The following is a 17,970-nucleotide window of genomic DNA, read 5'->3' as shown; positions in this document are numbered from 1 at the left end:
GGCCTGGTGTGGAGGAGCAGAGAGAGGAACAGATGGCAGAAGTCAGCTGAGGCCACTCTGTCCCTCGGAATGGCTCCCCATTGTGCACTAACCTGTAAGCGTGTGGGAGTCAAATCCATGCCTCGGCAAAGTTCTATCTGACTTCACGTTGTGGCCCTTCAGTTTGTCCACTCTTTAAACCCAGAACAAGACGTCTCCAAGGCTGTGCACCACTAGAAAAGTGAGGGGGAACACAGGTGCAGTGACTTCCCCTTCACAGAGGTCCGGCAGGGTAGGCAAAATGGAAGTGATGATTAACCCCATTTTTTGGCTAAGAAAATCAAGACAGAGGAGGAAAAAGTTCTCTACCTAGTGTTCTTAAACTGCCAGGCCACGTCCCTTTCTTTCTTTCTTTCTTTCTTTCTTTCTTTCTTTCTTTCTTTCTTTCTTTCAGAGAGAGAGAGAGTGAGCAGGGGAGAGGGGCAGAGGGAGAGAGAGAATTTTAAACAGACTCCATGCTGAGTGTGGAGACCAACACAGGGCTCAATCCCACCACGCTGGGATCATGACCTCAGCCAAAATCAAGAGTTGGATGCTCAACCAACTGAGTCACCCAGGCGCCCCCTCCCATTGTTTCTGACATGGAATTTAAGAAACCAATTTCCAAAAATATTTCTGAACGGAATGATTGGAGCTAGAAAGATTTTTGTTCCCTGACCTCACAGAAAAAAAAAAAAAAATCACCAAATTCACTCTGTCTTGTGGCCAGAATGTGAACAGTTGTGGACAGGGCACTTCTCTTTCTCTAGTATCAGAAAAACACTAGCTCCAAGTCTCTCCCCTGCCCCTCCCACCAGGGGTCTTGGTTGTGCAGTCCTTCTCCCCACAGACCCCGCATCCCTTTCTAGCAAAAAACATATGGCACATTCAAATGAGGATGTTTAGAAAAGTATAGGCTAGGAGGCCTGGGTGGCTCAGTCGGTTAAGCATCTGGCTCTTGACTTCAGCTGAGGTCATGATGTCACAATTTGTGGGTTCAAGCCCCACATCAGGCTCTCTGCTGACAGCACGGAGCCTGCTTGGAATTCTCTCTCTCTCTCCCCCTCCCCTGCTCATGCTCTCTCTCTCTCCCTCCCTCTCTCTCTCAAAGTAAATAAATAAACATAAAAAAAGAAAGGTGTAGGCCAAACTTGGTTTACTCTGTGTATTAGTTTCTAGGACTGCCATAACAAATTACCACAAACTGGAGAGCCTTCAAAAAATATAAGCTTAATTTTTTTTTTAATATTTAGAATTTATGGGTTTGGGATGAATTATTTCAAAATTGATTGTATTGAGACTTCCTAGGTGGTGACTATAGTTGATAATACCATACTGTATATTTGAAAATTGCTAAGAGGACAGATCTTAAAAGTTCTCATCAGGGGAGGTGGGCGGGGGATGGGTGAGATAGGTGATGGGGATTAAGGAATGCGCTTGCTGTGATGAGCACGGGGTAATGTGTGGAAGTGTTGAATCACTACATTGTACACCTGAAACTAATGTTACACTGTTCAGTGGAGTGAAAATAAAAATTTAAAAGTTCTCATCACAAGAAAAAACAAAGAAAGAAAGATGTAGACCATTAGCACTGCCAGTCCTGGTGGGGTGAGGGGAGGGGAAGAATGCCAGAATAATCCAGATGGGGAGTGTCCTAGAGACAGAGCCCCCTTGGGAGTAGCTGTGGCCCCTAGTAGAGATGCAGACAGCAGGGAGACACTACGAGAGGACCTGGGGAATAAATGTCCTCTCCTCACTCTCCAGTGCCCTCCTCTCTCTGGTCAGGGCTCCCAGGGGCTGAACCCAACTCAAAGCCTATTGATGCAATTCATTCAAATCGAGGACAAGATCAGGGACCTTCAGGGACAGGATGAGGTGAAGGGTAGATTCTGAAGAGGCACATGGAAGCTGCCCATCCAGCATGTTTCACTTATCAGTTGCTGTGTAACAATCTCTGTGGATTTAAACAGCCATTTCATTTTTTCATCATGGGATGGAAATTTGGGAAAGGTTCAGCTGGGTGGGTTGTCTGTGAGCCACAAAGCATCAACTGAGGACGATGGGCTAGAAGGCTCCCTTCGAGGACGGTTCCTCTCTCACATGTCTAGCACCTCAGGGCTCCATGGCCTCTCTCTCCACCTGGAAGCTCATTCTGGAAGCCTTCTCCGTGGAGTTGGGCTTCTCATGGCTTGGCCCTCACAGGGTAGTTGCACTTCTTATGTGGTGGCTGACTTCTAAAAGCGAGTATTCCAAGAGACAGAAAGTGGATGCTGCCGGTCTCTTCATGTTTGGGCCTGGAAACTGTCAGGGGGTAGTTTCTACCTTATTCTGTTGGTCCAAGCAGTCACAGAGCCCATCCAAACTCAAAGGGGACATAGATCCCACCTGTCAATGGAAAGAATGTCAAAGAATTTATGGCCATCTTTAATCCACCCCATGGCACAATGACCAATCCTTTGGACAATCCGGAAATGAGGGGACCCTGCCCATGAGCGACATGGTAACCTCTGCAATCTAATGCTCCACCACTGCACCTGGGGTGAACATAAATGTCAGAGAGCTGTCACTGTGGTCCCAGGGATCAAGAGCACCTATGTGAAGAGACAGCTTCATTAAGGCACTCATGTCAGTCTTTTGGAATCTACCCCCCTCTCCAGAACTCTGGGGCATTCAGTCTAGGCTTTGTCACCTGCTGTGTTCCCAAAAGTTCCATCAGTCACTGGGGTAGATGTCCGGCACCCTCAGGGCCAGGAGAAATGGAGCTGACAGCTTTTGAGACTTGGTATGTGCAGTTCCACACGTTCTGACTTCTTCATACCACTGAAATTGAAGACTCAATGCCTCAGAGCCAGGTGCCTGATAAATAAGCTAATTCTTCGAGGTGGATTAGAGATGATGAATGTCGAGTGCCTACAACAGTGTCCCCTACAGCCAATGGCAGCTGTTGTCAGTTAATATTCATCTTGCCTTCAGTGGCCTTAACCCTGCCCCCCGCTGGATGGCTTAACATCCCCACTGGAGAACAAAGAGGTGCCCCATTGATCTTCCTCTCTGGGCCCCAGTTCCAAGCCCTGGACTGGAGCTTCCTCAGCCAGAAGGTGCTCTGAGTGTGGGCTAGGAACTGTTAGCTGTTGGTCTGTAAAGAGGTGGGTACCGAGACTGAGAGTAGGCATTTACAAACTTTTATAGCAACTTGCAAGAATTATTCTATGACCATTGCATCTTATAACAAAAACAGGGTTTATGCTTTGAATGTCCTTGGTTTGTTTTTTATTTCTTTTCTAGTAGTTAAGTTTTATTGTAGTTTACAGAAATATCAGTCTGTGATTAAACGGAAATTTTTAAACCCACAGAGAGCTGGAGAAGCACAATTATAGGAGATGCTCTGGAATCTTGCTAGTCTGGGCTCCCACTGTGTTCTCTGGCTTTACCCTAAATAACAGTATAAAGGGTAGTCATGAGCTGGCTTCTCCTGCTCTAAAGGCCCTGAGCAGCTTGACCTTGACTTTAGCCACTTGCCCCACTCCTGAGATGAGAGACAAGAGACCTTTGAATCTGGGCTTAGGGGGAGGAAGAGGAAGCCTAGGTCCATGATGATTGTAAGGACAATAATGTTAGTCATTGTTCCCACTTACTGGGTGCCAAGCATTGTGTGAAGTGCTCACTAAATCCCTACCATAACCCTGACATTGGCATTATCATACCCATTTTACATGTGGGGAAGCTAAGGCAACTTGCTACATACACTGTACCTTCCAGAGAATCATTGGCCTGCCCCCATAAATCCTGATGACCACCAAGCCTGGCTCATGTATGTGGACATGATTCTCAGAGCTCCAAGGTGCAGGCCCCCCAGCTTGCCGAATGAGCAGGCAGTAAGAGGGGGCACTGGATTTGTCTTTTATAATAGGCTAAGAGCATGGATATGAGTCTTGTGTTGAAAATCCACTCATTCGGTGTGTGACCTTGGGCAAAGTTCACAGGCAAAGCTATTCAACCTCCCTAAGCCCCAGTTTCCTACACATGAACTGGGGAAGTGTTCAGAGGCTTAAATGAGATGATGCATATAAAGATGATGCATGGGCAGGTGTGTGAGGGAAACCTGAATATTGGACGTTGTTACTGTTCTTCCCGTGGCTCTTCTCACACCTGTCCTTTCCTCACAGCAAAGTTGGCCTGCGATGACCAAATTCACATTCTCAAGCAGCACAGACGTAAAGAGCTGGAAACACGGCAAAAACAGTATCGGTGAGTTATGACGTCAGACCAGACAGCCCCGAATGAACTCTGCCCACAGCGTATGGCTGACCACTGCTGGTAAGCAATGGCCAGGCCACCAGTGCCCTGTAGTGCTCCTCGATCCCCAAGATCCACTTGACCTCCACTGTCCAGGCAGAGATGGTAAAGTGCATTATGGAGAAAACTGTGGGGAAACCATATCAGCATCTAGGGGGAATGGGGCAGCAAAAGCTTGGATTTACATTAATGTTCTTTCACCTCCTATTGTAGTGATTACCCCCTCACTTTTTATGTCTTCTGGTAATAATTCTATTGTAAAAGTGATAAATAATCTCCAAAAAATTGGCAAATCTTTAGCTAACAGACCAAGAAAAAAAGAGGGAGGGAACTCAAATTTTTTAAAGTAGGAGAGAGGGAGCATCAGTACCCACCTCACACAAATTAAAATGTATAAAAGGGAATACTATGGACAGTTGTATACCAACAAATTAGATAACTTGAGTGAAATGGAGAAGTCCTAGAAAGATAGGAATGACCAAAACTGACTTAAGAATAAATAATTTGAATAGAACAATCACAAGCCAAAAGGTCGAATCAGTAATTTTGAAACTTCCCACAAAGAAAATCCTAGGCCCAGATGACCTCACTGATTAATTCTACCAAACGCTTAAAGAATTAGTACCAATCCTGCATAAGCTCTTCCAGAAAATGCAAGAGGAGGGAACACATCCCAGTGCGTTGAATGAGATCGGTGTTATACCAAAATCAGGCAAAGACATCGTAAAAAAACTATCCACCAATGTCTCTTATGGATATAGATGTAAGCATTTTCAACAAAATACTAGCAAACTGGATGCAACAGCATGTAAAAGATATACAATATAGGATTTATCCCAAGTGCGCAAGGTTGGTTTAATATCCAAAAATCAATTAATGTAATGCACCATATCAGTAAAGAACAAAGAAACACATGAGCATCTCAAAAGACATATAAGAGTGCATTTGACAAAATCCAACATTCTTTCATGATTGAATAACGCTAAAAAAAATAGGAATTAAACAGAAATTTCTCAACCTGGTAAAGGGCACCTATAAAAAACCTTACAATTAATATCATTTTTTTTAACGTTTATTTATTTTTGAGAGAGAGAGAGAGACAGAGTGCGAGTGTGGGGAGGGGCAGAGAGAAAGGGAGACACAGAATCCAAAACAGGCTCCAGGCTCTGAGGTATCAGCATAGAGCCCAGTGTGGGGCTTGAACTCACGAACTGTGAGGTTGTGACCTGAACTGAAGTCGGAAGCTCCACTCAGTCAGGGGAGCTGGGTAGGTGTCCCCGGTTCATATCGTTCTTAATGGGAAATGACTACATGCTTTCCTCCTAAGATCCAGGAACAAGATAAGGGTGTCAGCTTTTGCCACTTCTGTGTAACATTGTACTGGAGATTCTAGCCAGGGCAATTAGGCAAGAGGGGAGAAAGGGCACCCACGTTAAAGAGCGATAAGTGAAACCACTGCCATTCACGGATGAAATGATCTCGTATGTAGAAAATCCTAAGACGTTCACCAAAAAAAAAAAATTGGAACTGTTAACCCAGCAAGGTTGCAGCATAAAAGATTAATATACACAATTCAGTTGTGTTTCTGTATGCTAATAATCAATCTGAAAATAAAGATAACAAAACAGTTCCATGTGCAGTAATATCAAAAGGAATAAAATATTTATGAATAAACTTAGCAAAAGAAGTCTAAGACTTACACAATGAAAACTACAAAACATTGCTGAAAGTAATTAAAGAAGACCTAAATAAGGTGAAAGACATCTTACATTCACGGACCAGAGGACTTAATATTATAAAAATAGTAGTACTCCCCAAAGCAGTGTGCATATTTAACACAATCCCTATCAAAGTCTCAGCTAACTTTTTTGCAGAAATTGACAAGATGATCCTAAAAATCATAAGGAAATGCAAGGAACCCATAATAGTCAAAATAATCTTGAAAAAAAAAAACTTGGGGAACTCACAGTTGCCAATATCAGAATTACTACACTGCTGTGGTAATTAAAACAATCGTGGTATTGGCATAAGGTTAGATATATAGAGAAATTAAATAGAATTGAGAGTCCAGAAGTTAGCCCTTGCATTTATGGTCAGTTAATTTTCAACAGAGGCAGCAAGACAATTCAATGGAGAAAGGATAGTCTTTTCAACAAATGGTGTTGGGACAACTGACTAGCCACATGCAAAAGAATGAAATTGGACCCTTACCCCACATACAAAAATTAACTTAAAGTGGATCAAATACTTAAACGTAAGAGCTAAAACTAAAACATTGAAAAAGACAGGGGTAAACTTTCATGGCCTTGCATTGGCAAAGTATTTTTAGATATGACAACAAAAGCTTAAACAACAAAGGAGAAATAGATAAGCTCATGTTATCAAATTTTAACTTTCATGCTTTGAAGGATACCATCAAGAAAGTGAAAAGACAACTCACAGAATGGGATGAAATATTTGTAAATCATGGATCTGATAAGGGACTTGTATCCAGAATATATAAAGAGCTCTTACAAATCAATAATAAAGACAAATAATCCAATTTAAAAATAGAGAAGGATCTGAATAGACATTTTTCCAAGGAAGATATATACATGATCGATAAGTCCATGAAAAGATGCTTGACATCATTATTCATTAGGGAAATGCAAATCATTACCACTTCACATTTACTATGAAAGTCAGATAATAACAAGAGTTGTGAGGATGTGGAGAAATCAGAACCTTCATACACTCCTGGTAGGAATGTAAAATGTGCAGCTGCTTTGGAAAACAGTCTAGTAGTTACTCAAGTTGTTAAATCAAGAGTTACTAGATAATCCAGCAGTTCCACATCTAGGCATATGCCTAAGAAAACGAAAATATATGTCCACACACAAACTTGTATTTGAATGTTTACATTATCCATAAGAACCAAAGGTGAATACAACCCAGATGCCCATTAACTGATGAATCTGTAAATAAAATGTGGTATGTCTATACATGGAAACTATTTTGGCCATAAAAAAAATGAAGAAGCACTTCTCCAGAGAAAATATATGGCCCACAAGCATTTGAAAGGATGCTCAACATCATTAATCATCAGGAAAGTGCAAATCAAAATCACAGTGAGATAGCATGTCACACCCGCTAGGATGACTAGAATCAAAAAGAGAAAGTGGAGCCCGCAAACATTTTTGGTAGAATATAAAATGGCACAGCCACCTTGAAAAACAGGTTAGCAGTTTCTCAAACCTTTTTTAATTTTTTTTTTTATTTTTTAGAAAGAGAGGGGGAAGTCAGGGAAGTGGGGCAGAGGGAGAGGGAAAGAATCTTAAGCAGGCTTCTCACTCAGCATAGAGCCCGACATGGCACTCGATCCCACGACCCTGGGATCATGACCTGAGCCAAAATCAAGAGTCAGATGTTCAGCCAAATGAGCCACCCAGGTGCCCCACAGCTTCTCAAATCTTGAACAGACTTCGTACTACCAGTTCTATCCCTTTTTTCTTATTGTGCATGGTGGCTACACAAGAGTAATGAAAATAGGTTTCTACACACACACACACACACACACACACACACAAGCTTTATATCAATATTCATAGCAATATCACTTATAACAGCCCAAAGGTGGAAACAACATAAATTCCATTACCTGATGAATGGATAAACAAAATGTGGCATATTCATATAATGGAATGTTATTTGGCATTAAAAAGAATGAACTACGGATACATACTAAACCACGGATGAACCTCAAAAACATTACGCTAAACAGGAAAGTCATTTACAAAACACCACATACTGTATGATTCTATTTTATTAAATGTCTGGAACAGGCAAGTCTGTGGACACAGATTAGTAGACTGTTGGTTGCCCAGGACTGGAAGTTGGGGATGGACACGGACAGTGACTATTAATGGGCACAAGGTTTCTTTTTGGGGTGAAAATATCCCCAAATTAGACTTTGGTGAAGCCTGCACAATTCTGTAAGTACACTAAAAAACTTCATCGGATACTTTTAAGGGGTGAATTTTATTGTGTAAATTACAACTCGATATAGCTGTTTTTGGAAATAACACATGATCTAGAGCGCTCATCTAGAAAACGGTGGTCAGTGGGCTATACTCAGCCTATAGATTTGTTTCATGGTCGCTGTGGAGTTCTGAGTAAACAGGGCCCAGGTTTCCTCAGTCCAATACCTGTCCACTGTCTGTGTCAAGGCATCTTTCAGGTCCTACTTTGGCCTTTGTAGACCTTGAGTCTGTGACTCCTTCCAAGGGAGAAGAATGGATGGACTCATGCTAACCAGTCAGCATGGTTACCTGGGCTATGGCGAGGCTCTTGGGGAGTGATGACCATGACACCTTTCCACGTATTTCTCTATGGTGTAACTTCCTACAAAGAGTATGCAGTATGTCAGGCTTTTTTAATCCAATAAAGCAAAAGAAGGGTAGTCAATGACCTGCTGCTATGCAGAGCAACATAGGCAAACCTCACAAGTACAGTGTTGGATACCGGAAGTGAGGCACACCGTGTCTGACCAATCCATAGAGTTTGGAAGTCTGTTGTTTAGGGACAGTTACATAGCAGTGGGACAATAGACAACAGCAAGGAAATGATTCTCATAAAAGGGAGGACAGTGATCAGGGGAGGCTAAGCGGGAAAGCAGGTGCGGTGTGGGGATACTGGTAACATTCTGATTCTTGATCTGGATGTTGGTTATACAGATGTTTTGTGCATTTTTCTCCATATGTGTGCATACATATACATATCCACACATACATACATGTGTTTCTATGTTTGATTTCATAATAAAATTTTAAAATAAAATTTTTATGTCTTTATATCAGGTGAAGGAGGGTAATCTGATTATACTTGAGTAATGTTAAAGATTTATGAATTTGTGGTTTATTTTAAAACTTTCGTGTGTGAGCCTCTGGGCTCAGACACCATGTGATGCGTTCTGGGACTTTTGTGTTTGGTGCAGTGCACAAGGCGTTGTCCGAAAGCTCTGCACCACCATTCCCATCTTAAAACATTGTTATTTCTCAGCTCCTTCCTCAGCTTTCCTCCCCACTTCAGCCCCTACAGTGAGCATCCGTTTGGCCTTGTGGAAAGAAGGAATCCTAGTCTGCAGTGACATTAAACAGCTTGCAGAGAATCAGGCTAGTTTGTGTCCTGTTAGGAGAGTGGACAGGAAGTTTTATCAGTTCCACTGTCATTCAGACTAAGATGTTAATGGCAGATAAATTAGTCTTACAGGCATGTTGTCTTAACGCAGTATTTTCCAAAGTGTGCCCTGGAGCAGCGGCCCCATAACTTTCTCCCCGTGGTGAGACAAGTTTGGGAAACTGTTCATCACCTCCTCCTCCTGGAGGTTCCTGATGCACATAAGCAGTGAGAATTCTGAGAAGTTCTGGGGTAGTGGACTGTGGTTAATTTTTTTTTCCCACCCAGTGTTTCCCAAGAGAGTTGGACATACAATTCTTTTTTTTTTTTTTCCAACGTTTTTTTTTTAATTTATTTTTGGGACAGAGAGAGACAGAGCATGAACGGGGGAGGGGCAGAGAGAGAGGGAGACACAGAATCGGAAACAGGCTCCAGGCTCCGAGCCATCAGCCCAGAGCCCGCCGCGGGGCTCGAACTCACGGACCGCGAGATCGTGACCTGGCCGAAGTCGGACGCTCAACCGACTGCGCCACCCAGGCGCCCCGGGCATACAATTCTTTTTTTTTTTTTTTTCAACGTTTTTTTATTTTTTATTTTTTTTATTTTTGGGACAGAGAGAGACAGAGCATGAACGGGGGAGGGGCAGAGAGAGAGAGGGAGACACAGAATCGGAAACAGGCTCCAGGCTCCGAGCCATCAGCCCAGGTCCTGACGCGGGGCTGGAACTCTCGGACCGCGAGATCGTGACCTGGCTGAAGTCGGACGCTTAACCGACTGCGCCACCCAGGCGCCCCAACCGGGCATACAATTCTTAACATCTCACAGAACAAGTACTCCGTGGAGCACCCTTTGGGAAGTACCCCTTTATTAGGGAGCAATGGATTCAGTGGTGTGTTTGTTTCACCACCAGGGACAGGGCTTTGACAGGGTCTAGGGAGATGGGGCCAAGGGCTTTTCCAGTGAAATAGTTATCCCTCTTCTTAGATCTAATCGTCATTGTTTCTTCCTCCTTCCACTCATCTGCCCTCTTCAGACGCCCTCCTCTGCTTCCGTTCAGGAAGCACTGAACTTTGCACCGTCTGCATAATCTAGGAGTTCCTCTTTCACACGAACTCTCGAGCTTCCAGATGAGAGTTGGAAGTAAAGTAAGAATAGTCTCCAATCTGTCAGGGAGCTGCAAGCCCAGCTGGCCTTCGTCCCTCAGTCAGCCTGGCAGGGAAGTGGAGAAGCCCACGCAGGTCATAACGCCCTGACCCCATTCTCACTGTGACCGTATGCACCTGGCTGGTGTGCGCACACACACAGCAGCGGATAGAGTAGTGGTTTGTAACCTACAGCGTTTGATCATTTTGTGACTTGCTTTTTTTCACTCGTCATTCTGTTTTGAAAGGCAGCCGGTTGACACAGACAGGTGTCATCCATTCACTTAGCTCCTGTATAGCACACCATTGCACGAACAAACCACCAGGCTCACCCACTCTCCTGCTGATGGATATGTAGACAGTCTTTAATATCTGGCTGTCACAAGCCACACCAGAGTGAGCTCTCTCATCTGTCTCCTGGTGCTCTTATGGAAGAATTTCTCTAGGGAATATTCTTAGAAGTAGACCTGCAGGATAGCAGACCACACTGTGAGTTTTCTAGATATTACCACTGGGGTTCCAAAGGGGTTCTGCCAGTGTTCACCCCTAGCAGCTGTTTCTTAGGGTTGCACTTTCCCTACATCATTGACACACTTTGCATCTTGAGACATTCTCATTGGTGTCGGTCTGATGTGTCTGAAATAGTATCTCATTGATTTCCTCATTCTTACATTGCCACATATTTCTCGCTGTATGTGAATTCAGCCATTCCCCTGTTGTTCGCTTCGTGTGTGTGTGTGTGTGTGTGTGTGTGTATTTGGCATTACCAACAGTGTGGCAGGAGGCAACCTCATACAAGCAGCTTGATGTCCTGGTGATTTCATTACTGTCAATTTCCAGAACTCACCTTGCTGGGTCAAATTAGCAGTTTCATTTTTAAAAGTACTAACAAAAATCCTTTCTCACAATGTTATAGTAATTTTTGGTGCAATTTTCCAGTTGTGTATGTATATATATGACATACCTGATCATGTCAATCTTTTATATTTTTGACAATCTAAAAACCCCTAAATTGGACCCCATGGTTGTTTTAATCTGCCACTGGTGAGTTAAGCCTCTGTGCATTGCCTCTTCTTTGAATTGTCTGTTTATATGCTTCATTTTTCTGTGTCCTTGTGATTATTCATCTAAAGGAGCCCTTTGTGTGTTCGGATAGCACCTTTTCGTTATGAGTATGGTATATGTCATTTGTCTACTGTTGCTTGTGTCGCAGATTTTAGTTCTTTATTTTCTTAACTATATGTATCGGTTTTCCTTTATAACTTTTGGGTTTCCTGCTTTACATAACAAGGCCCTCCCCACCCCCAGTGTTACATAAATATACCTATATTTTTGTCTAACTTTTACAATTTAGTTTTTTAACATTAGGCTTTTAACTCACCTGCCATGTATTTTTATACATGATGTGAAGTAGGGGGTCAAACATCCCGGTGTCACTTATTACATAACACACTCCTTCCTACTGCCCAGGGATGATGCCCATAGCACACAGAGCTGGCACAGCCTGGTGGGATATGTGTGGGCTCTGCAGCCAGTTTCTGAGCTCCACTCCCACTTACTCCATCCTGTTGTTTGGTCTCTGTGTGCCTCCTTCCTCCTCTCCCTCTCCCCCCTCTTCCGCCCTCCCCTCTCCCCCTCCTTCCTCCTCCTTCCTCCCTTCTCCACTTCTCCTCTCCCCCTCCCTCCCCCTCCTCCTTCCTCTCCTCTCCACCTCCCTTCCTCTCCACCTCCCCCCTCCCTCCCTCCCCTTTCCCCTTCCCTCCCTTCTCTCTCCCCCTCCCTCTCCCCTCCCTCCCCTCTCTCCCCACACTTCTTTTTCCTTCCCTTCTCCCTTCCATCCCCTCCCTCCTTCCCTCTCCCCCTCCCTACTTTCTCTGTTTCCCTCCCTCTATCTCCCCCTACCCCCACAGTCTTCTCTCTCTTTGACATTTTAATATGTAATAAGTATATATCTATACATGCCCTTTTCCCCTTTCTTTCTACCTAGGACTTACTCAGAAAATTGAGGTTTTTTCAACTTAAGAAAGTTTTTCTCTTATTTCTTGATTTTTACTTCTCTCTATATTCCTCTCTCTCCTTTTGGACTTCTTAGTCTCTGCATATTAAATCTTCTAGGTCTGCCTTTCATGTCTCTTGTGTTTTCTTTTCTTTTAAAGTTTTTATTTTAATTCCAGTTAGTTAACATACAGTGTCATATTTGTTTTAGGTATACAGTATTCATCACTTCCATAAAACACCCGGTGCTCATCACAACAAGTGCCCTCCGCAATCCCCATCATGGCTTCCATTTCTTTGTGTTTTTGCTCTGTATTTGTGTTATGTTTTCTTCCATTTTGTACAGAGCAGTACCTGGCACATGACAGGTGCTCAGTAATTACTTCCTTAATGAATACATTTTGTGCAGGAAACAAATTAGATCTCACAGTGACTCTTCTCTTTTCCCATTTCTCTGTTGAATTTTCAATTCAGAAATCATGTTTTGTGGCTGCAGAAGGTCTTTTTAGGGGCACCCGGCTGGCTCAGTCCGTAGAGCATCTGACTCTTGATCTCAGGGTTGTGAGTTCAAGACCCACGTTGGGCATGGGGTCTACTTTAAAAAAAGGAAAAAAAAAAGAAAATCTTTTTACATTCTACTGTATCTCTTTAACACTTCTTTTTTTAAGAAATTAAATGTCTTTAAAAAAGAAATTAAATGTCTTTTTTGCATCTTCATTTCCTCTGCCTGGCGTGTTCAACTCCCTGTGGAGTGTGATTTTTTTTCTTTGCCTATTTATCTACGGGCACGAAGATCTTTGGCCCCTGTGCAGGTCAGCCTGTCAGCTGTCTCAGGTAGCAGTGGCCTGCAGTGGAAGGGACACAGGCGTCTGGTGGAGAGCTGGCAAACGCACAGTCTCCACGCACTGAGAGGCGGTAGGTAGTCTTCAGACCACGGAAGGTGGGCACTTCCATCCATTAGTGCTGCCACCTTGAGGAGGTGGGGGGGAACAGCAGTGGGGCAGGAGGTTCCAAGAAAATCAATTATTTTCTAAAACAAAGGGGGAAAAATCAGTAGATTAGTTGACGTTGTACACTTGTCTACATTTTATCAGCGTTGGTGTTAATACAAACAACAAATAGAGAAGGTTTTCTTAAAGCCCAGGAAAATGGAATACTGTAACTAAACCAACAGTGATAAATGACAGTGCCATGCAACAGAAAATGTTTCTCAAAATGCACTTGCTCCGGGCGACCATACCTAGCTCCTGTTCGCCTCTTGTGGTCCCAATGGGAGTCTTACCTGGCCAACAGGACAGCATGAAAAACCATGGGGATTTTGGGGACAGTAATAGCACAAGATGATATTAAAGGGACTCCAGACTTTTTCATGACCTCAACTCTCAGTGCTTTACTTTCTGTTGTGAGAAAGGTTTCAGAAGAGGAGAGTTAGGAATACAAGTGAAAAGCTGTTAACCCAGAATGTAAATTTTGATTTTTGAATAAATGCAAGATCGTTTTCCCTGCCCTAAAGGAACAGACACTTTGGGTTAGTTTTGGTTTTGCCGTAAGAAAAAAAAACAGCAAAATTTAAAAAACAAAATGTAAGTGCCCAATGCTGCAGGATAAGTTTCAAGGACACCGGTATCTGAAAATGTGGGCTGGATACAGTGCATGGCCTGTCTTGGGGGGGGAGCTATTTTGATTTTAACAGTCACTAAACCTGCCTCTGGTGGCAGTCTGTGTCCGAAGTCCAATCACCGTGCTGCCCTGGACACCTTACTTGGAAGGCGTGCCCACTGTCCCCTTTCCCCAGCCACCACACACAGTCCAGGGGCACGTTGACCGAGCTGGTGGGACACCGGCTGTTCAGTTCAGCCTGGAAGTGGAGCGGCCTCAACCCTTTCTACCTCCGGTGACCGGCAAGGCAACTCTGTGCCGAGGGAGACAGGCAGTTGAATGTCCCGTCAGATCCCTGAGGTCTTCTGATGCTTCCTTTTCAGCTTCCTTTTACGCAGTGGCGCACACCTACTGCACTCGCCACTCCTCTGCTGTGAGCCCAGTCTCAGGTGCAGGGGACCTCACACCTCCTGCTGTGAAGCTCAGGGCACAGCAAAGCAGGCTACTGCCGGACCCCGGGAGGGGTCCCAGTACGTCACGGATGCACACTCAGCTATAACGTCTCGGGCTGACGGAGGGCACATCCTCAGACCGCAGGGGCAGGCTTTAGTCTGAGGGGCCAGCCCAAAGGCCAGGCATTTTACACAGTTTTCTTCTTTTTATTCATGCTCAGATGGATGGAGTGGAACCCTGGCTTCCCCTTGAGTATCGATGCCAAATACCACAAGGATCTACCCCGAGACATCCAGTTTGATAGTGAGAAGGGTGTGGACTTCGTTCTGAACTACTCCAAAGCGTGAGTTTCCAAGAACCCAAGGATGCTGGGCAGTCCCTCCAGGGGCCAGGGCCGCGGATGGAACCCTCAGTCCTTTCCTTGTGGGAGCTCTGGGCTGGGGAGCAGCTCAGCTGGTCTTCCCAAATCACTTGATTGTATCCGATGTGCAGCCGCAGGGTAGCCTGTATCTAAACCAAGTTATAACCTGGATGGCTCCAGACACCAAACATAGCTCTGTTGTCAGCCCAAGGTAGAGGTCTTTACCTGGAGTGCCCACCCCACCCATATCTCATCCCCCTATAGCCGATTCGGGGTTGGAGAGGGTCCACGCTGTCCCCTGGATAGAAGGGCTCTGCGGTAGTAATGGCCACCACGCCTGTGCTGATCGCTGACACCCATCCCCCCGGGTTGTCTATCACAACAACCCCTTGAGGTAGGCACGATTACCCTCCCTTTGGAGTTGAAGAATCTGAGGAATAAGGAAGTCACATACCTTGCCCAGTGGCTCCTGCTCATAAATGGCAGAGACCCAAGTTCTGTGCTCCTTCTTTGCAGTTGAATAACGGCAGGGCTTTTAAAGTGTGCCAAACCCTGAGACTCCTTGGGTGCTTGTTAAAAACATGGAGCCCCAGCCCCGTCCCAGGGCTAGTGGAGGAGCCTTTGAAGTTGTACTTTAACACTCTGGGGAGTTCCCACAAGCATACAAATCTAGAAAACTCTCCATCCGTGGTTCTGCCACCTGATGGAGCCATAGAATGCCCTGTGGAGCTTCAGCACTTCTTGGTGCCAGGCCAGCCCCACAGCCAGGATGAGAGTCTCCCGGGACGGGGCCCTGGCCTCAGGTAGGCATATCCTGGGGCGACATTCGCTCAGTGCCCAGCTGCTCCCCTTGAGAAGGGCGTCTTCTGGTCAGACTTCTGAAAGGTAAGCACAAGAGACCACACTCAGGCCTGTGCCAAAGTCTTCTTCCTCTGGACACTTTGGAAGCGCTCTACACACACACACACACACACACACACACACACACACACACAGCCTCACAATCAGCCTCTGTAGGGAACCCCCTCACATTAGCAAGGCCATTTGCACTGGTGTCCCTCAGGCTGCCTGAGAGGGAACAAGTGGTAGGGGTCTAACACTTAGCAAGCCTCTGCCGAGGGCCGGGCTCTTAGGTGTGGGCATTTTCTACTAGAATCATCTGTTTTCACTTTCACGGCCACTCTGGGAGGTAGATACTGTTCTTGAACGCTTCCAGGTAAATAACCTGGATCCAGATCAAGGAATTTGCCTAAGCTCATTCAGGCAGAAATCGGCAAAACCTGAATTTGCATTCAGATCTCTTTGGGTCCAAAGCTGGGGATTTTTTCCCCTGCTACAGTTGGGACCAACTGGGGAGAAAAATTAAAACCCAACATCTGGACTAGTAATGCAGTAGTACCCAACATCTGGTTCCCTGGAAACATCAGGGCAATTAAACATCTGATTTCCCACCCAGGGATCCCCAAAGGCAGGTGGCTTTGGTAGGGCAGAGCCCTGACCAGGATGGTGCAAGCAGGACAGAAACGCCTTCTGAGAGGGGCAGTTTGAAGAGAAAATGATAAGGATGGAGAGGCAGCGAGGTCAGAGGAGAAGATACTGCTTTGGGGAATCATCCCACCTCTACTTAGTGATGGGGAAGGGATGGATGGTGGAGTGATGGTGGGTGGATGGATGGATGGATGGATGGTGGGTGGAGGGGTGGATGGAAAGAGAGGGAGGATGGAAGGAGGGCAGAAGAGTGGACGGTTGGTGGAGAAATACCTGGAGGGTGGATGGATAGATGGTGAGTGGGTGGATGGACGGTAGAGTGAAGGCCAGGCTGTGCCTTTCTTATGTCTGCTCAGTGTTCCTGGAATTAATTGTCATCTTCGTACCTCCGGAGCCTAGCACAGCAGCTGCCACAGAATAGGTGCTCAGTAAACTCTGTCAAAATGGGAGTCTGACCCCACTGGCCTCTGACCCCTCAGGGGCCTTTGGTACCACCTCATGGGCCCTCACTTCACACACACACACACACACACACACACTCTCTCTCTCTCTCTCTCTCTCTCTCTCACACACACACATACACGCGCACACACACACACACACACACACACACACACACAATTACCTTTCTTCTCTCACATGTCCCATCCTAGAAGTGTGTTTAATATTACTTCCATGCTGCCTCGGCCCAGCCTGTCCTGCCCAAACTGTTAAACCAGCATCTGTAGCCCACCTCTACCTATATTTTAAAAGCTCCCGGGGGGATTCCAGTGTGCAATCAGGGTTGAAACCGCTGGCCTCAGTGCCTCCCTTGGCCTCATCCTCCACTCAGTTGCATGTGGGGTGACGTCTATTTCCTGGGGTCTCCGAGTGCATCTCCTTCCCTCCCAGCTCTGTCATCTCTCCCTGGGACATTCAGGAACATCCTTCGACCTGCTTCCCCAGGATCCATCCCACACAGCAATTGGAAGTTCGTTCTCAAGCACACATACAGTTTTTTGGAGGCTCCTTCTATAAGGGCAAATCTCATTCTTTTACTCCTCCATCTAAAATCCCTCAGTGATTACCCCAACTACAGGCGAGAGTCCAGACCTCTCTGCCCAGCTCCCCTGCCCTCTCCCTTGCCCCCAGATACAGGGGACACTTTAGCCATGTGCGCCCAGCACCAGTTTGCAGGGCATCTTCTTGCCCTTGCTTTGCATGAGCTATTTCCTCCACCTTGAACACCATCCTTCCTTTCTTGGCCTGGAGAAATCCAACTCCTCATTTTTAAGGACCTGGATGAGGTGACCCTTCTCCAAGAAGCTCCAGAAGCCCCTAGGCCTGAGTGAGGTCTCCTCCCCTGTGCTCCCCAGCACTGGCCACACAAACCACCATTTCTCCAATGACACATCGACCCACCTTTCTCCATGTCTGCCGTGTAACTTGGCCCCTTGAGCTATGGACTGTTTGGAAGGAACACAG

The 17,970-nt window shown here is 45.4% G+C and overlaps 1 protein-coding gene across 1 annotated transcript in view; it reads left to right on the top strand.

Annotated features, from left to right (window-relative positions):
• Positions 1 to 17,970, top strand: part of ALOX5 (arachidonate 5-lipoxygenase) — a 50,143-nt gene that overhangs the window by 6,491 nt on the left and 25,682 nt on the right. Inside the window, exons 3-4 of the mRNA XM_042960271.1 lie at positions 4,185 to 4,266; positions 14,878 to 15,000. Of these exons, the coding sequence (XP_042816205.1) occupies positions 4,185 to 4,266; positions 14,878 to 15,000 (205 nt within the window). The remainder of the gene's footprint in view (positions 1 to 4,184; positions 4,267 to 14,877; positions 15,001 to 17,970) is intronic.

This window comes from Panthera tigris, chromosome D2, assembly GCF_018350195.1.
Source record: "Panthera tigris isolate Pti1 chromosome D2, P.tigris_Pti1_mat1.1, whole genome shotgun sequence".
Taxonomy (NCBI): Eukaryota; Metazoa; Chordata; class Mammalia; order Carnivora; family Felidae; genus Panthera; species Panthera tigris.
The sequence above is the reverse complement of the archived record's forward strand: the minus strand, read 5'-3'. Positions and strand labels throughout refer to the sequence as shown.